The sequence below is a fragment of the Botrytis byssoidea genome (genome assembly GCF_014898295.1).
Source record: "Botrytis byssoidea strain MUCL 94 chromosome Unknown BBYS_007, whole genome shotgun sequence".
Classification (NCBI taxonomy): Eukaryota; Fungi; Ascomycota; class Leotiomycetes; order Helotiales; family Sclerotiniaceae; genus Botrytis; species Botrytis byssoidea.
Genome location: NW_024065848.1, coordinates 30,328 through 48,500, shown reverse-complemented (window position 1 = coordinate 48,500; position 18,173 = coordinate 30,328). Strand labels below are relative to the sequence as shown.

At 42.3% G+C, this 18,173-nt stretch overlaps 3 protein-coding genes across 3 annotated transcripts; all 3 read left to right on the top strand.

The window, feature by feature from the left end:
- Window positions 1-465: 465 nt before the first annotated feature.
- EAE97_004076 (uncharacterized protein) lies at window positions 466-4,845 on the top strand (the record flags this gene model as incomplete). The annotated part of the gene is made up of 1 exon (XM_038874588.1): window positions 466-4,845. One exon carries the CDS (start codon window positions 466-468, stop codon window positions 4,843-4,845), a length of 4,380 nt encoding a protein of 1,459 aa, XP_038734032.1.
- A 66-nt stretch (window positions 4,846-4,911) lies between these two features.
- EAE97_004075 (uncharacterized protein) lies at window positions 4,912-5,358 on the top strand (the record flags this gene model as incomplete). Its single annotated transcript, XM_038874587.1, has 1 exon — window positions 4,912-5,358. One exon carries the CDS (start codon window positions 4,912-4,914, stop codon window positions 5,356-5,358), a length of 447 nt encoding a protein of 148 aa, XP_038734031.1.
- An 8,564-nt stretch (window positions 5,359-13,922) lies between these two features.
- EAE97_004074 (uncharacterized protein) lies at window positions 13,923-16,607 on the top strand (the record flags this gene model as incomplete). The annotated part of the gene is made up of 1 exon (XM_038874586.1): window positions 13,923-16,607. One exon carries the CDS (start codon window positions 13,923-13,925, stop codon window positions 16,605-16,607), a length of 2,685 nt encoding a protein of 894 aa, XP_038734030.1.
- Between the last annotated feature and the right edge of the window lie 1,566 nt (window positions 16,608-18,173).

Sequence of the window (18,173 nt, the reverse complement as noted above, 5' to 3'; positions counted from 1 at the left end):
TATCATATACGAGGAATCAACGACGATTTCAAGGGGCCATAGACTGATAAAGATGAAAGGCATGGAGCATGAAGTTAACGACTGGGGTCTGGAAAACCAAATCACCAAGTTAAGAAGTCACGAAGTAAGAATGGAGACTTATAAGAACAAACGTTGATTTGCTGTGCACAGTCGCAGCCTCATCTTACTCGAAGATCGTGGGGCTATATCCCAATAAAGTAAGCCACATACCTACAAAAAGTTATGATTAGCTTTTCTATGCATAGCCATGATCTTCAACTTGTTGTGTAGACCTTACCGCAGTTCTAAGTGTGTAATTGGGTACCTGCAACTTCGCCTCAATGCAACCTCAAGATAAGCACTCAGCTGACCAAAACCTCAACACTTCACAACCGATTATCCCCAACGGTATTCGAGAACACGGCTTTGCTTCATTCCTTTGAGCTTCTTGTGTGATCACCCCTAATGCATCTTTTGAAATACAATAGCGAGGGCCAGCTTGGTCTGGTCACGAATCCTGATGGCAGCGACACTCCAGAATACGCCATCCTATCGCACACATGGGGGGCAGATACAGACGAGCTAACCTTCCAAGACCTTATGAATGGTACTGGACAGGGGAAATCCGGGTACAGAAAACTTCAATTCTGTGGGGAACAAGCTAAACGCGATGGTTTGCGATACTTCTGGGTGGATACTTGCTGCATCGACAAAAAGAGTAGTGCCGAACTCCAAAAGGCCATCAACTCTATGTTTCGGTGGTATAAAAATGCTGTAAAATGTTATGTATATCTATCAGATGTTTCAATCAACAATCACGAGCAGTCTAACATCTTCTCGTGGTTGCCGTCTTTTCGGGAAAGTCGATGGTTTACCCGCGGATGGACACTACAAGAGCTCATTGCTCCGCCATCAGTTCAATTCTTTTGCTCGAATGGAATACTGCTCGGCGACAGAAAATCGTTACAACAAGAAATTCATGAGGTCACAGGAATTGATGTTTCGGCTCTCCAAGGAGAGAATTTGTCTGAATTCAGCATTGAACAGCGATTGTCATGGGCAGAAAATCGCCAGACGAAGCATGAAGAAGACAGAGCTTATTCCTTGTTCGGAATCTTTGATGTTTATATGCCACACCTCTACGGCGAAGGATCAGAAAATTCTTTTAGGAGGCTTCAAGAAGAGATCGAAAAACACGCAAAGAAACGCACTCTTGATGTCTCTACAGTCCTTTCTGCTGCTGGTTCCAACTCCACAAAAAGATCGAAAATCTCACATGATCAATCCTCCATTCACTTTTCTCGCCCTCAAACTGTGGAAGACCCCGAAAGAATTTTCGAGGACAAAATGAATGAGATTGATACGATCACGAGACAATCTATTGTAGATCAACTTTATTTTCCCAAAATCGATGAGCGCCTGACGAGTTTGACTGCTGCCCAAGGGACAACATGCCGTTGGTTTCTTACCAAATCGGAATACTTATCGTGGAACGATGTTTCGAAACGGCAAGATCATGGAGGATTTCTTTGGATCAAAGGAAACCCCGGTACCGGGAAGTCAACCTTGATGAAACTACTCTTCGAGGAGGCTAAGCTCAAGGCAAAGGGCGATTCCTCAAAAATCACGTTTTCGTTCTTTTTTCTGGCACGGGGTACTATTGAAGAAAGAACAATTACTGGTTTATATCGTTCTCTTTTGCACCAGCTTTTCGAAAAGATGATAGAGCTTAGAGATAGCTTGGAGTGGATGACAACCAGTGGCGCGAGAGGCATTGAAAGAAATGGTTGGAGTGAAGCTGCTTTAAAGCAGACGTTGAAGCATGCTATAGAAAGGCTTGGAAGCAAATCACTGATGATATTTGTCGATGCGTTGGATGAATGCGATCAGAAGCAAGCCAGCGAAATGGTATCGTTTTTTGAGGAATTATGTGAGCTTGCAGAAGTTTCGCAAGTTAGCTTGCAAATTTGCTTTTCTAGTCGACACTATCCCACTATAGTCATCCAGAAGGGTACGGAACTGACTCTAGAGTATGAACCTGGACATATGGAAGATATTCAGCACTATATCAAGTCAAAATCAAGACTAGGCAAAACCAAACAAGCCGAGGCTCTTCGATCAGAAATCTTCCAAAAGTCTTCTAACATCTTTCTCTGGGTCGTCTTAGTTCTTGACATTCTCAATTCCGAGTATAAGTCTGGCTCTAATTCAATTAAGAAAATCAGTGAGCGACTCAACGAAATCCCACCAGGATTAAACGATTTGTTTGAAATGATCCTCAAGCGGGATGGAAAGAACCTCGAAGAACTACAACTTTGTCTGAAGTTAATTTTATTTGCAAATCGTCCCTTGAAACCACAAGAACTCTATTTTGCAACTCAAATCGGTCTTGATGAAGATTGCACAGGTTTTTGGGACCAGGAAGATGTCAATATTGACCAAATCAAATTATTTGTGAGGAACTCCTCCAAAGGCTTGGCTGAGGTGACGAAAAATAAAGCTTCAGATGTACAGTTTATCCACGAGTCTGTTCGGGACTTTTTGTTAGGTAGATACGAGACTCAATTGTCTGGAGCCCCCGGGAATTTTGTCGGCCATGGCCATGAAACGTTGAAGGATTGTTGCTTAGCTCAATTAAACGCTGTCATCAACCAAAAGGTTATAACACATTTCAACTTTAGCAAATCAAACTTCTGGGAATGTCGTAATATGAAATATCCATTTTTAAACACAACACATCCTGAATCGGGCATCCCACCCGCGCAACGTTCCAAGGAAGAGCAGTCGAAGTTTCAAGAGGAAATCAAATTGAGATTTCCATTTCTTGATTATTCAGTGTCCAACATTCTGTATCACGCCAATCTTGCTCAACAGAATAACATGGAGCAAGCAAACTTTCTAGCAAAATTCCCCACCCATCTATGGGTATTTGTGAATAATTATTTCGAGAATCACGAAATTCGACGATATACGGACTCGGTAACTATTCCCTATCTTCTTGCAGAAAGAAATCTAGCCAACCTCATTCAAACACATCCGAGAAAGGAGTCATGCTTTGATATAACAGAGCAGCGATATGGACCGTCAATTCTGGCTGCTCTGGCTACTGAGAGCGATGAAGCTGCTCAGACGCTCCTTAAAATTGAAGCTGAAATATATCCCTCAAACTCTCTACTGCATGACTTGTGCAAAACATATCACCCTAAAAATAACAAAAGTGTCAAGCTTGGACGCAGCTTCACTTACATACAAAAGAAAGATCTTGTTTTTCAGCTCTCACAGTACGATCAGGAGATACCACTCGTTTTTAAACTCAGTTCGGACGAGAGTTGGTTTGATTCGAATCTGACCGATCACAGCAAGAGATTGCTCACAGAGGCTGTTGAAAGGGGTCATTGTGTTGTTGCTACGTATTTGTTGGAGAGGGGTATCGATGCAAACCGTATAAAAGAAGTTGGTAGGGTATCACTTCTGGAGAAAGCTGTGATTTGCGGCCACACGAATATTGTTAAATTGCTATTGGGTTATGGCGTTGAGATTGATTGTTGGAACTCCAACAACGAAACACCTTTAATGGTAGCCATTTACAAAGGACATCTAGACATGGTCAAATTCCTATTGGAGAAAGGCGCTAGGGTCAACCATAGAAAAAATAACGGAGCAACGCCTCTGACAATGGCCATACAGTATGGACACGGAGATATAGCTAAGCTATTATTGGAGAAAGGCGCTAGGATCAACCATGGAAAAAATAACGGAGCAACGCCTCTGACAATGGCCATACAGTATGGACACGGAGATATAGCTAAGCTATTATTGGAGAAAGGCGCTAGGATCAACCATGGAAAAAATAACGGAGCAACGCCTCTGACAATGGCCATACAGTATGGACACGAAGATATAGCTAAGCTATTATTGGAAAAAGGCGCTGAGATCAACAATCGAGGAACTAACAAAATAACACCTCTGATGTTTGCTATTGATTGTCGAAATAAGAATATAACTCAGTTGCTATTGGAGAAAGGTGCTGAGATTGATTGTCAGGACTCGAGCAATCGAACACCTTTGATGATGGCTGCTTTCCAAGGAAACCTAGAAATAGTCAAATTACTATTGGAGAAAGGTGTCGAGATTGATTACGGAGGGATCGAGAATAACACACCTCTGATGATTGCTGTTGATTGTAATCATGTCAAAACTGCTAAGTTATTATTGGAAGAAGGCGCTGAGGTCAACGTTAAAACAGGGCTTGATAACACACCTTTGTTGCAAGCTAGTTGGGCTGGATCCCTGGACATGGTCAAGTTGTTATTGGAAAAGGGCGCTAAGGTTGATTATCGAGGCTATAATAATCAAACGCCTCTAATGAATGCTGCTTTCTATGGACACGAGAATGTAGTTGACTTGTTACTGGAGAATGACGCCGAGATCAATTGCATGGATTTCAGTGACGAAACGCCTTTGATGAAAGCTGCTGGTGGTAGAAATATGAGTATAATGAGTTTGTTAATAAGAAAAGGCGCCAGGTTTGATTGCGAAAAGGATATTTTTGGTATAGTGCTGTTAGAACTTTCGCAACTCGGACGCACAGAAATGGCTAAGCTTCTTCTACAAAATGGCATGAATGCAAATTTAAGAGACAAAGACTGCCTGTTTCTAGGCTGGACGCCGCTGATGCACGCCGCTGTGTGGGGTCACGAGGCAATGGTTGAAATATTTTTGGAAAATGGTGCTGATATTGACGCAAAATGCGGTGATGGGTTGACCTCATTAAAGAGAGCTGCTATGGCAGGGCAAATTTCTATTGTCAATTTGTTATTAAAGAGGGGCGCTGAGGTTGATTGAAGAATGGAATCCCCTTACAACGAAATTTTAAGCCCAATTTTTCGAGTGAATGATGCTACATTTGCAATGTTGTTGGACCAGGGCGTTCATTTCGAGAACGAGACCACGAAGATAAATCATCCATTGGTACAGGCTATCAGAGAAGCTATTTCAAAAGATCACATATCAATACTCAAGCTCTTGCTTACAAAGTCTTATGGTATCAATGTGGAGGATGGGGAGGGTCGAACACCGTTGTTCTGGGCTATTGATTCTCGGCATGAAAATATGATCAATTTATTATTGGATTGGGGTGCTAATATTGAATTGAAAGACAAATATGGTTGCACACCATTGATGTATGCCACCTTTCAAGGACCTTACTTGTCTAATGTCAAGACATTGCTAGACCGCGGTGCTGACATTGATGCTAAGAATATCGAATGTTCATCACCACTATCCATAATAAAGAAATATCCTGCTTTTCTTCATTTGTTGAAGAAAAATCTTCTCGGGTTGAAGCTTGATAGCTGAGTGCTTCCTGCGAAGGTGTAAGGCTCCTTTCAAACAGTTAAAGAGAGCGACAAGGCTAATGATGGGCTGTGAAAGGCATATCATTAGGAAACACAACTGCAGTGTCATTCTTTTCATATAGTCCAGTATGGCAGATATGAACCATGCATACCCTAAACATAAATCTAGACATCCAACTAAGGGCGTCCATGAATCATGCTATCATGGCACGACCAATTTTATCTACATACAACAATGTGGGGGATTTTGAGAGGGGACGGCAGGAGCGTGAGGCTTTTGTGTATGAACTGAATGACTTGGGACCTGGTAGATCTTAGGATACAGTTTTGACCCGATACTCGGGACTAATAGGAGATTTTACGCCGAATCCGCTGGCGGACTGGGACTGTTCAAACGGTAGACCTCTCCTTCTGTTCGCAAATACTACGTCGGCGAAAGGGTACTTCCCAGGCCGGCCGCAAAACAAGAACGCGGATATCCAAAGCTCATTGACAATGATTTCTGTAGGAGTGTATGAGAATGATTCAGTCCGTAGGCCATTTAGCCACATTAGCCCCCAGCAAACCAACCACCAAAACATTATTCCACGACTATTCTACCACCAACTAAAACAAAGGAAATGAACACAAAGCAAAATGCAACTGCCGTGAATCGAACACGAACCTCCACCTTGGAAGGGTGGAATCCTAACCATTGGACCACAGAAGCTTGATGAGCTTACAAACTGCTTTATTATTTATTGTATTCTCACTCTGACTTTGAATATATAAATATGTGGCCAAAAATTTTTCCACTTGTGGAGTTGGGTGGGGTGGGGTGGAGATAATCTCTGTGTGAATGTTCTTGGACCCCTAGCGGGGACGAAGCGAGACGATAGTGGATATTGGATAGGTTTTTGCCTTGGCTTTGAGAGTGGAATATTAGATAAGATAGTATTTATTGTCTGTTGTTCGGAATTTTCTGGGGATATGGTGAATTGGTTACAATAAGGTATAGAAGTTAGAATAGCTAGATTTCCTCGTTGCTTTAATCGGATTTGAGGATAAATGTATGTGATTTTGTTGTCGTTTTGTACACTTATTGCTGTGAATATCCATTGTGATCACTCGTAGCTCAAACGAAAAGAGAGTACATCACCGAAGAAAAAAACCCCAGGACAGATCGCAAGAAGTATTAAGAGTACTTGAGATGTAGTTTTTTGGCGAGTGCGGACACATAATGCCCGTATGTTGGAGATCGGAGATACAATTGGAATAATACTTCAACCTTCCAAGATGAAGAGGATTCATGTATTGACTTGTTATCTGATAGCATTTCGATTGGGAGTACTCCACTAGAAGTAATAGGATTCTTACTCGCTCCATATTTTGCCAATTCCCAAGAGAACTTTCCCTATGGTTTAACGACGGAAGCCGAAGGCAGAATAGAACAGGACTTCATCATCTGTGTAGCAGACGTCAAACACGCAGATACTTTCTACATGCTTCATGATTACGACTGTGAGTACCTTTGCCCGACGAGATAATCGATCCTACTACCACTCAGAACACTCATTGTCGTCAATGACCACCCCAAAACTACCAAACGGAGCAGAAGACATTCCGAACACTATCGAAATGAAGAATAGGATTTAAAAACAAGTATCCAGCACTTGCACACTGTAAGATTGTACACGCCCAAGGCTTCTCCTACAAGCTTTCTGACATAATATACCATAAAAGTTCCTAAGATATGATGCTCGAGAGTCAGCTGGTTTGTACAGTCATCGTGCGGACAGCAGCGCCTTGACGCTGCAGTTAATGAATGATAAGATTCTTTTTTCTTCTTTTTTCTTCTTTTTTTGCTGAGGAATATGACGGACACAGTAATGCAGTATGAAAGAGGCTGTGATAATACCTAAGAATTTTGGCGCAAACAAGCGCCAGTCTTCCATGCTTGATTGAAGTCCGTACCACCCTCTCCCCCCCAAATATCGATCTTCGTGCGCAAATCACTAACTGTTACTAATAAAAGAAGCAATCATCCAGGATTCGTCACCACGGTTTCAAGAACCGGGCTACTGTTGTTGATCACGTTACTAATCCGCAGCATTGTCGGATCGTTGCCGAAAATATTCGTGGTCAACAGGGAAGTGAGGGGTATTGATATTACTGGAGTTGCTGGATCATCATGGTGTTCTATTAATAGATTACATATGTACATCTACATCACGCGTAAGAAATAATTCATAGACACAAGACTGAGTGTTGCTCTTATTGATGAGACAGATAACTTTGGAATATGGATGGAAGAAATATGTTTTGTAGCGTTAGAGAAGGATATGTGACATAGTAATGTCCTGTAATAGGAATTACGCACTCATTAGGTAGAGATACAAACCGTTAACACTCTCAAAGCTTGATATTGCAAACTAAGGAACTCCAAAATGCGACTATGTAAGGACCTCCTCCATCTATCAGCTTTATGAACATCTCCCTAAATCCCCTTGAAGAGCTTGCCGGTTCATGGGGGATCGACAAAGATAATCCCGATCACCATTTATTACCGTTCCGATCAAGAACCTATCAAATCGGAGCGTGTCCTCGATTTGGAGTATGGTTTTATTGTTATTATTGGGGGATAGGGCTGATCATTGCTGCCATGATGTGTGTAAAGAGTATCATTCAGAGAATCAAACGACAGCAATAGATGGTCCGGGTTTCAGCGACAAGTGAGAAGGGGTTGATTGATGGATGAGCAAATAAATTTTCCTGATCAATCTCAGATATTCAGATATATGGGCTGTAACTCAGTAGTCATACCTACATATGTCTAATTAAAGTGCTTGATACATATAAGCCTTGAATATGCACTGCGTAATGACTTGATCCCCAAAAAAAGAGGTAGAAGGATGGAGTAAACCCGATACGATCACCAGACTGTCAAGCCAATGATGATTGTCTCACTCATTCTCCCCAGAAAGGTAGATGAAGCGTGCGACCAGACATATTTGCAGTAAATATATTTGTATCATGGGGGACTGGGGACCGATTGTTTAGAAGCTTGAGGTATTTGACAGAAGTAAAATGTATAAACTATTGCTTTTTCCACAGATTGCATAATGATACCAGGTGACTAACACTCTGACCTCCACTACGTAAACCTAAATAAAAATGAAGAAATAGAAAGTCGACAAGCCTGACTTGTTTAGTCGTTACCATGAGGTCTTCACATTGCCGAGCAAAAGAAACTACTCGGCTTAAGGTTTATCCTTTCGGTAGTAAAATAGAACGCATTGTGTTACTTACATCTTGCAAATTGACTGTCTGCGATTTGGTCTCTCCGCTCAAAGGTTTCGAATCTGTCTTTCAAGCGATCGAACAATTGATCGCGTGATATAATCTTGTATATTTTATGACTAACAAGAATATTATTGATCATCAACCACGAACAGAGCTCTAATACAATTGTTGAGAACCAGAACAATATCAGCATTTTCAAGCATTGCGAGTGAGAAAACGGACAATTCGGACATGCCTGTTATTTCATTCTTCCCTTGCCAGGAGTCTCACAAACTTAACTTGCTGTAATTCTAATTCAAGAGAAGCACTAAGCTGGGAGTAAACCTTGAGGTCTAACCCTCCTGGATACAACTTCTCGAAGAAAAAATTGACATGCACACTATGAAAAAAAAAATACTTGGAAATGAATGCCCAAATTATGGCCAAAAGTCTGACTTCTGCTCCTTATCTTGGTCCTTGACAAAACCTTAAGCAAAACTGATTGCTTGGGCTCGGAACGGTGAGTCAAATTTGACCGCATTGTAATCATCATAAAGAAAATATGTGATGGGGGCCTGTATGAGGGCCTGCTCGTTGATAATGAATACTTTTTTCTTATCGTCGATGGCCCAGCAACTTTCTTAGATATACGATTTACCCCTGGAAGCGAAAGAGCAATACGGTGTCAATCTCGGCCCCTACCGAATGGACATGGCAGCGTTGCTGCCATGTGGCCATGCCAGAGAATACTAGGTGGATTCTTGCACACCTAAGCTAGCGGTGTGAGTGTGGTCGGTCGTGAAGGGGTAGCGAAAATTTGCATCGTAGGAATTTCATTATCGGAGAATAAAAAGAACCCGGTAGTGACCAATGTTCTAGAATATACAATTTCACCACATGAATGTTTCTTTCAGAAGCACGTTTTCATAGTGGAGAGTGGCTTGCTTCGGCCTTCACATTTCTCGTCGGAAATTCCGAGTTTATCGTCAGCCATGTAGTGTGATTGGGCAATGGTGGATCACACATGCCACGGAAATGAAGTCTGATAGTGGAGTGCCAGCAATAGTGGCATTGTGGATGATAAAGTTCGCACGGCCAAAAGCGTGGGGGGTTGCAGCGGTGAATTTGTTTTGGTATTTTCAATGCGATGATGGTGAAGTACAGCTCTTTGCATGCCATCACATCTGAATTGACGATATTTCCATGTGTTGGGGTGTTGACGTGTTTAGTTCGTGTGGGAATTCTTTCAGAAATCGATCGCTCAAACGTTGAGTGGACAGATAATCATCGGTACTCATGGTGTCATCGAAAGCCGATGAATAGAATCCAGCAGGACAATGAACTTGTCTTCTTCAGAATTGATATCTTTGCGTGCATCGAACTATGTCAATAGAATGAAAAGTCTATTTTGAAACTGGCGAGATGAGTTCTATTTCGGATACCCCTATACCCATGTTGGAGAGTCCGTCTCCGGAATCAATGGTGGTCGATGCTCATTACAGAGTAGACATTTTTCACGGTAATCAGAGGAAGAACTGAAACTGCCGTTATAACAACAACATGCAGGTTCCAAACGTGCTCAAGATGAATTCTACTTTTGGCAACTTCAAGTTATCAATCAAGCATTCGTCAGTTTGTCTTTAAGTGACAAAATTGATCGCCCTGATCGTCTTGATTGACCTGTCCCATGATTATGATTATCAGGAGTAATTAGCAACGTAGTTATATATGGTAATTATTATGGCTGTGTAATACGAAGTATATGCATGCAAGGCATGGTCGTATGGTCTGTGAGTACATTGAGATGAGCTGACGAACAAATCGCTGGATGTGCGGGTATTTGTAATGGTTGCTAAGAATACAAACGGGAAAATCAACGCAAGGGCCCGTATGATACCTAAGAGTTGAACGAGGAAGTACGAAGGAGGGAAAAGGAAGGAAGGAGAGAAAGAGAGAAAGAAAGATGGCTTGGGAAAATTGAGGGTTAGCAGTGAATGATGAGCACAATACGTAACGTTGTTCCAGCAAAGGTCGGTATGCATGAGTGACGGATGGTGAGTGGTGATGTCTCGAAGCGCTGAAATCCTTAAATTTTGTTGAAACCTAATTCTAATTCTGTGTAGAGCGATAGCGATATGATCAATTGATGATACATCCATCCATAGGTACACTTCAAATCGCGTGGGAAATGTAAGCCACATCTGTCATCTGGCAGCGGGCACGAAGATGGGTCCATCGATACTAGATAGTCTCTTTGGCTCGTCTGGGTCTCTTGGGTCTATCGTCTCGTCCGTCTCGCCCGTCTCGTTTCGTCTCGTCTATTCTAGTATTCATGTTATATCTTGTAGTGTGATGTGTCCTGCGTGTCAGCTTGGAGCTTGAAGCTTGTTCAGAGAGAACCACCGAATTTTTCACCGATTAATGGGGCATTGAAGATGTTCGAAAGGGGTCCAGATTATCGAAGCGCCGTGAAGAGGAGTTAGGGAACACACGCAAAAAGTTCCAGAGGCGATTAGACTTTGAAAGTGGACATTTAGGAGAATTTTTAACATCTATCAATGAAGGAAGAGGGAGGGAAAAATGTGATGGAAAAGGTTCCGAGCTTTTCTCTCTCTCTACCTTTCCTCTTTCTCCTCTTACCTCTTCTTGTGCAATATGCAATATGTGCCAATGTCAAAACTTCAAAAGGCTCGGATTTACCAAATTCGTTCTTCCGGTCGTGCAATCCTTGTACTGCCCAGATAGGTAGTATTCTGTATTTGGTTATCCCTTGCCCTTGTTCTACGCCACGCCACGCCAGCCCTGATCGTAGTAAATTTTTTCGCTCCCGCTGCGGCTGCATGATTGATAGGGCAAAGCGGAACGGGGTATCTCTGTGTGATATTAGGCCTTCTAGAAAGATTGTGAATTGTTGAGAATTGAGATTCACCACCTTCGGATTTGTAAATGTGGTGAATTGCAATTGCAGTGTACACAAATCGCATAGGGTTGAGAGATAGGTTCAAACTGCTGGTTGAAATTTGGATATTCTTCTCATTTTCGTTTCAGACATCAAATCTATTTGCTTACATACAGTAATTGTTTCAACTATCATCATCTCTATCTCTGTCATGATTCACGATTCATGATGTACGATCCACCATAGACGACACATTCAAAGATGTCATTTAAGTTTATGTTTGCATGTGAAATCTTCTCATATCAGTGATACCGGCATTTCAAAACGAGCCAACTCCAATAGCTGAAGGAACGCGAATCAGTCAACGGTGGCCAAAGCATTACCCGAATACTCGTAAATCGCTCTGTGTTTTCCGGAGATGCGAAAGAGCGTTTGCATGTTCATGCACGAAAGGATACCTATGACCCGCTCATATATACACTACTGCAAACCGACAGCTACCCATTATTCGATGGTAAAGTGAGAGATACGACGAAGCCATTTGTATATTCTATTGAAGAAAAAAATGGTCCATCCAACAACTTTTGTGACTAGTAGATGCAACTCAAAGAGAGAACACAGTCACAAGCACGCAGATGTCTTCCCTACAGCCGTCACCTCACAGTGTAGTCGTCGCAATCCACCCACTTACTCTGTACTCCAATTCAAATCCGGCATGAGTCCCGGCCTCCGAAGGATAGATCTCCATGTCAAGAGACCAAACACATGCGAAGGAAGGCTTCATCTCCCAGCTGAATGGCTCGCTGCCCAAATATCACTGCTTCTATGACGGTGGGTCTCATTCATTTCGAACCTTGAAGCCCCCCCTATATTTTTGTGGATAGCTTGTCCCTCACTACCACATCTCGGTTTTGAGATTCAAGGCAATCTGTACGAAAGTGGAGAATGTTCTCTTTATCTTTTGGAACCAATGCAATCATCAACCTCGCACCTGATCATCAGCACTTGGTAGCCTTGCTTGAGAACGGCGTTGTAAAGACGCTTTACCGGTCATTGGAAGGATTGTATGAAATCCTTGAATATAGTTGGTCCCTTCCACCCATGACAGTGCTCCTTGATTCAGATTCAGTCCATAAATGCAGTTCGCCAAAACACATCACGAATATCAACCAACCCATTTGTCTCAAAACAACTACGGGACTCATCAATGGTTACAGGCCACTTGAATCCACTCGGATGCTACCCTCGCATGCCAAGTGTGATCCGTGCCAATTGGAAGTCACCAAACCTTAATACCTATTACTGATATTTTGAGGGCATCGTGAAAAATGTTCATGGGCAGAGCTAGGAATTTTGGGACGATTTCCATGCATAGTAACATTGGAATTGTCACTCCGGCAGTGAGAAACCTGTTTCCATAGTGTTTCTAACTTCTGCACTCTAAGCATCTATTATGGATTAGACAGGATAGGACGAATAGGATAGGTAGGTTCAAGGATTATCTTATCATATCAGGGACCATTTGAGCTCTTTGGAGGTAAGGATAAAGCTTTGGGCCAAAAGTTTGCTCTATTCTGTACCATAGATTTTCTTCATCCATTTTTGAAAGAGGGCAACAGACCAAAGAATCTGGATTCCCGTACTCTAAGTAGTAAGTAAGTAAGTAGTGAGTAGTAAGTAGTAAGTAGTAAGTAGTAAGTAGTATAATTATTTTTCCTTGGTTCAACTCCACTCCACTTCACGTCCCATTCTCCATTGTCCCTACCCTTTCAAGAGTTCAAGAGACTAATCCGTACCAGTACTTATTATAGTCAATCCAGTGTCCACTAGTGCTTTGCGTCTTTTACGAAGTACGGAGTACAAACCGTTGATTTTCTCCATTTATTCATTTATCTCTCTCCCCTCTGCCCCTTCTAATTCGACTTTTCTTCTTATCTTTAGACACCAGAATCCTTTGTCTTCTTCATTCATTCACCACTATTCATCCAACCCCTTCATCATCTTCGTCTATTATATTTTTTCCATTTCATTCTTTATCGTTGACTCATCAATCAATTTTCATTACAAAGGAAGACGAATTTTTAATCTTTGTAAAAACTTCTTACCCGGCTCGCCACGTTTCTATTTTTCGGACCTTTTTATATCTTGTGGCGTGTCAACCAAGAATTTGGTGCGGAAAAGAGTGTACGCCAACTCTTAGTTAGCTTGCATCATACCCTGAAAGAATCGGTTCCCTACCGATCGCCGAGCTTCATTAAATACCCCCACCAACCAATCGATATCTTCGACGCTTTTCGAGAAAAATCATTCTTTATATATCGTCTTTTATTCTACAGGCCTGTTGGGGGTGATCATTTCAAAGATCAATTGGCCTGGAAACATCGAAAACCAAAAGTATATATACAATGTCCGGCGAAAATGTCTCGTCGAGCGGAAGCAATAACGAAAATATTCCCACCACCTATACGGAACTAGTATCTGGGGATGTCAGTCCAGCTGATAGTATAAATGGAAGTGCAATCAACAGTGGACTTAACAGTGGAATCAACAGTGCATCCCCAAGCAGACCGAATAGTGCAGGAGGAAATCCACCAAAAAATCGAGGAAGAGTTAGATTCAATGCCACCAACGAAGCAAACGATTCGGAAAACAAGAAATCCCTTCACCCATTGAGGGATAAGTCTGTCTCACCTCAGAGAAAGCTACATCAGTTATCAATGCCAAAATCCGCCAAATATACACCATCTCATTCAAGAAACAGTAGTTCCAATTCGTTGATGAGATTCACACCTGACAAGGAAAAGGATAATCCATTCTCAGATTTAGCTGTTATCAATAATAGTCCAGTTCCATCAACACCTGTCAGCAAACCGAGACCAAGTGTACTGAGAAACAACCTGGGTGGAGGATATAAGGCAGATCTATCGGATGTGGAAGAAAGTAATGAGAAGACATTCTCTGCTTTGGCTGCTCAGAGTAGAGCTCAGAGAATTGCTTCGTTGGTTGGAAGTCACTCGACACCGAACTCGAGAAGAAACAGTATGGACGACGACGCAGATGATTACCCATCTCCACGACCAAGGAACCCTGGCGGTCTTCCAGTTCGAATCGACGATATTCCACTCGTTCCAATGGAGAGTAGACCATATGATGCAGCAGATAGCGATGATGACATTCAGAACGAAAAGATGAAAGAATCGAGTTCGACCGAAGCACATAAACTTGTAAGATCGCACACAAGCAAAGCTCGAAAAGATGCATTCAAAATGCCTGTACCACGTCCAGGGTTGGTTTCTGGTCAAGTCACACCCGAAGATGAGCATAATATCATGGAAGAGTATGTTCCACGACCTCAACAATTCAGAGGGGGTGTTCTTTCATCACTGCTAAAGCTATATAATGCACCCACCAATGGTACCATGAGTGTTCCAGCTTCAAGAAGAAACAGTGATGGTTCCGAAGGCACTCTCCCAGTTTCCCTCGGATCTTCAGGAGTTACAACTCCAAAGAAGAGTGCGAAATGGTACCATCAAAAGAGTCAATCTCAAGACACTCTGGCTGGTCTTATGGAAGCATCTGCGATGTTAGCTGCGCCTGTTGGAGGAACCTATACGCCCAAGAAGAAGGTTCCAAGACCTGGAATGGGAAAACGTACAAATAGTGGCAGACTTATTGAGACAGCAGCTAGGCAACTGGCTGGAAAGCCAAGATTGGAGGACGAAATTCGAATCACTATTCATATCGCGGAGACTTTAAGCAGACAAAAATATCTATTGAAACTTTGTCGAGCACTAATGACATACGGTGCACCAACACATCGTCTGGAAGAATATATGAAGATGACAGCTAGAGTTCTTGAGATTGATGCTCAAGTCCTTTACATACCTGGCTGTATGATCATATCTTTTGATGATGCATCAACTCACACTACCGAAGTAAAGCTCGTTAGATCTATCCAAGGAGTCGATCTCGGCAAATTGAAAGATGTTCATGAAATATACAAGGAGGTAGTGCATGATGTTATCGGTGTTGAGGAAGCTACACAGCGATTGGATGCGATCATCCATGCGAAGCCAAAGTATCATCCTTGGTTTTTGGTCATGGTATATGGGTTTGCAAGTGCTAGTGTAGCACCATTTGCTTTCGAAGGACGTCTCATCGATCTGCCCATTGCATTTTTATTAGGGTCTCTTCTTGGTTTCTTGCAACTCATTGTTGCTCCCAAATCCGATCTCTACGCCAATGTCTTCGAAATTTCAGCCGCGGTCTTGACGTCTTTCTTGGCACGAGCCTTTGGTTCAATTCGAGGAGGTGATCTTTTTTGTTTCTCTGCCCTTGCTCAATCGTCCATCGCTCTAATTCTCCCTGGTTATATGGTTCTCTGTGGTTCCCTTGAACTTCAATCACGTTCCATGGTTGCCGGTTCCGTTCGTATGGTCTACGCAATTATCTATTCTCTTTTCCTTGGATATGGTATCACTATTGGCACCGCTGTCTATGGTCTTATGGATGCCAACGCTACCAGTAAGACTACATGCGACGCCCCAATGAACCAATATGTTCGCTGGTGTTTTGTTCCAGTCTTTACTTTATGCCTAGCAGTCATCAATCAGGCAAAATTCAAACAGATGCCCGTCATGTTAGGTATCTCATTCTCAGGCTATGTTGTGAACTTTTTCTCCGCAAAGAAGTTTCCTTCGAGTGCACAAATTTCCAATACTCTCGGCGCTCTCGCTGTAGGTGTGCTCGGCAATTTGTATTCGAGAGTCAGACATGGTGTAGCAGCAGCTGCACTATTACCTGCTATTTTCGTACAAGTTCCTTCTGGTCTCGCTGCCAGTGGTTCTTTGCTTGCAGGTTTGAGTACAGCCGATTCTATAACCAACAGTACGTCGTATGCGAATGGAACGACAAAAGTTAATGGAACAAGCTCCGTTAGCGTTGGAAATTCTGAAGATTTAAATACGATTGTGTTTAATGTTGGTTATAGCATGATTCAAGTGGCTATTGGGATCACTGTTGGCCTTTTTCTGAGTGCGTTAATCGTCTATCCGTTCGGAAAGAGGAGAAGTGGATTGTTTAGTTTTTAGATGGGTTCTATTTTGTACAGGGTTTTATAGATGGGAGTTTAGAGGGAAGATAGGTATACGCCACACTCGTATATATATGTACATGCAAAAGTTCATTCGTTTTGTTTTAGAGATGCGATGGGTGGACAGAACATCGTGTTAGTACTTGAAGGAAGCTAGGAGCTAGATAGCAAGCGTCGGTGTTCGGGGGTCGCTGGTTGCCAGGCCTATATGCGGTAAATGAAAGGAGGGCGCAATCATTACATTCTTTTAACAGGCAAGCGAAGGAATTAGATGGGAGTTATTGTTTTCTTTTTCTTCTTTACTTGTTCATGACTGGAGTTTATACGTATACTTCACTCATTCATTTTGGGACGGAATGCTATAAATGAGAAAAGATGAGATTTAGATCGGCTCTACTTAGAATTACTTTTTTGTTTCAAGGGAAAATAGGTGGGGGACAAAGGATTGTAATGGGAGATGGATGATACCACGGCATGAGAAAAGGAGGGGAAGGAAAATTTCATTGTAGCGATAGGGAAATGGGATCAATTGAATCGGGCAAAATCTTGGACTCAAAAACTGTGTGTTGTCTATTTGTTGTCCTGTGAAATCTGCATTGCCGGTAGTTTATGTGAAAATTGGTTTTCTTTGATGATGTCAATCTTGAGACCCTTCAACCATTTCCATTGACACCAACGCATCAAGGGGAGGGTCCAGATTAGAGACTGGAGTAATGACGCGCTGAGGGCCATGAAGTTGTCTGTTGTACTGAGAGATTCGTAATCATGGAGGAGTGGAGTGGAGTGGAGTATGATAGTGGAGAATGGGAGTGGGGGGCATGACGTGATAGAAATCATGGTAGTTGGTGTCGATTTTCAGGGTTCAAAGGGTGTGATGAAGTGGGGTGGACGAGGGATGGATCATGGATTTATTTTATCTGGTGTGGAGGGCAAGGGGAGGGATGGGATGAAGGGATTATTTGAGTTCGTGATGGAGGCGGGGATGAGATTGAGATTGAGTTGGTGGGTAGGTGGGTGGGTGGTGTTAGATCTTTATTTTTCATGTGCGGGATGAATTGAGGGGATTTGGTGGATGATTTATTGTGGAAGTGCTTATTTGAAGAGAAGATTGTGTCTGAGAAGGACTGGAGAGAAAAAAAGAAGAGGGTTGTGAATTTAAGGTTGTGAATTGTGGGTTGTGGATGAAGTCGAGAGAGGGAGACAGACATGCCTTTTTTAACTGGAGAATGCGAGGATTTTCCTTAAAATTGAAATTTAGGTAGATTTGGAGAGAGATGCAAAGTTTGCAATATCAATCAATCAGATTGTACCAAGATCTCTTGATGAAGGGGCGTAAGCGAGTAGCATGGTGGTACTGGTAGTAGTACAGAATACAACTGATGCGGAAATCTGGACCCGAAGTTTTTAACAGTGAGAAAGATTTATTGGGATAATACCCGTATATTCTTTGTCATTAGCAAATATTAGAAGAGATTTAAGTCGTCCCTCGAAGAGCATTCTATTCCTACTCGACTTAGAACATGAGTTACTGGGTGAGATATGTATCTTGAATATTTCATGAAAT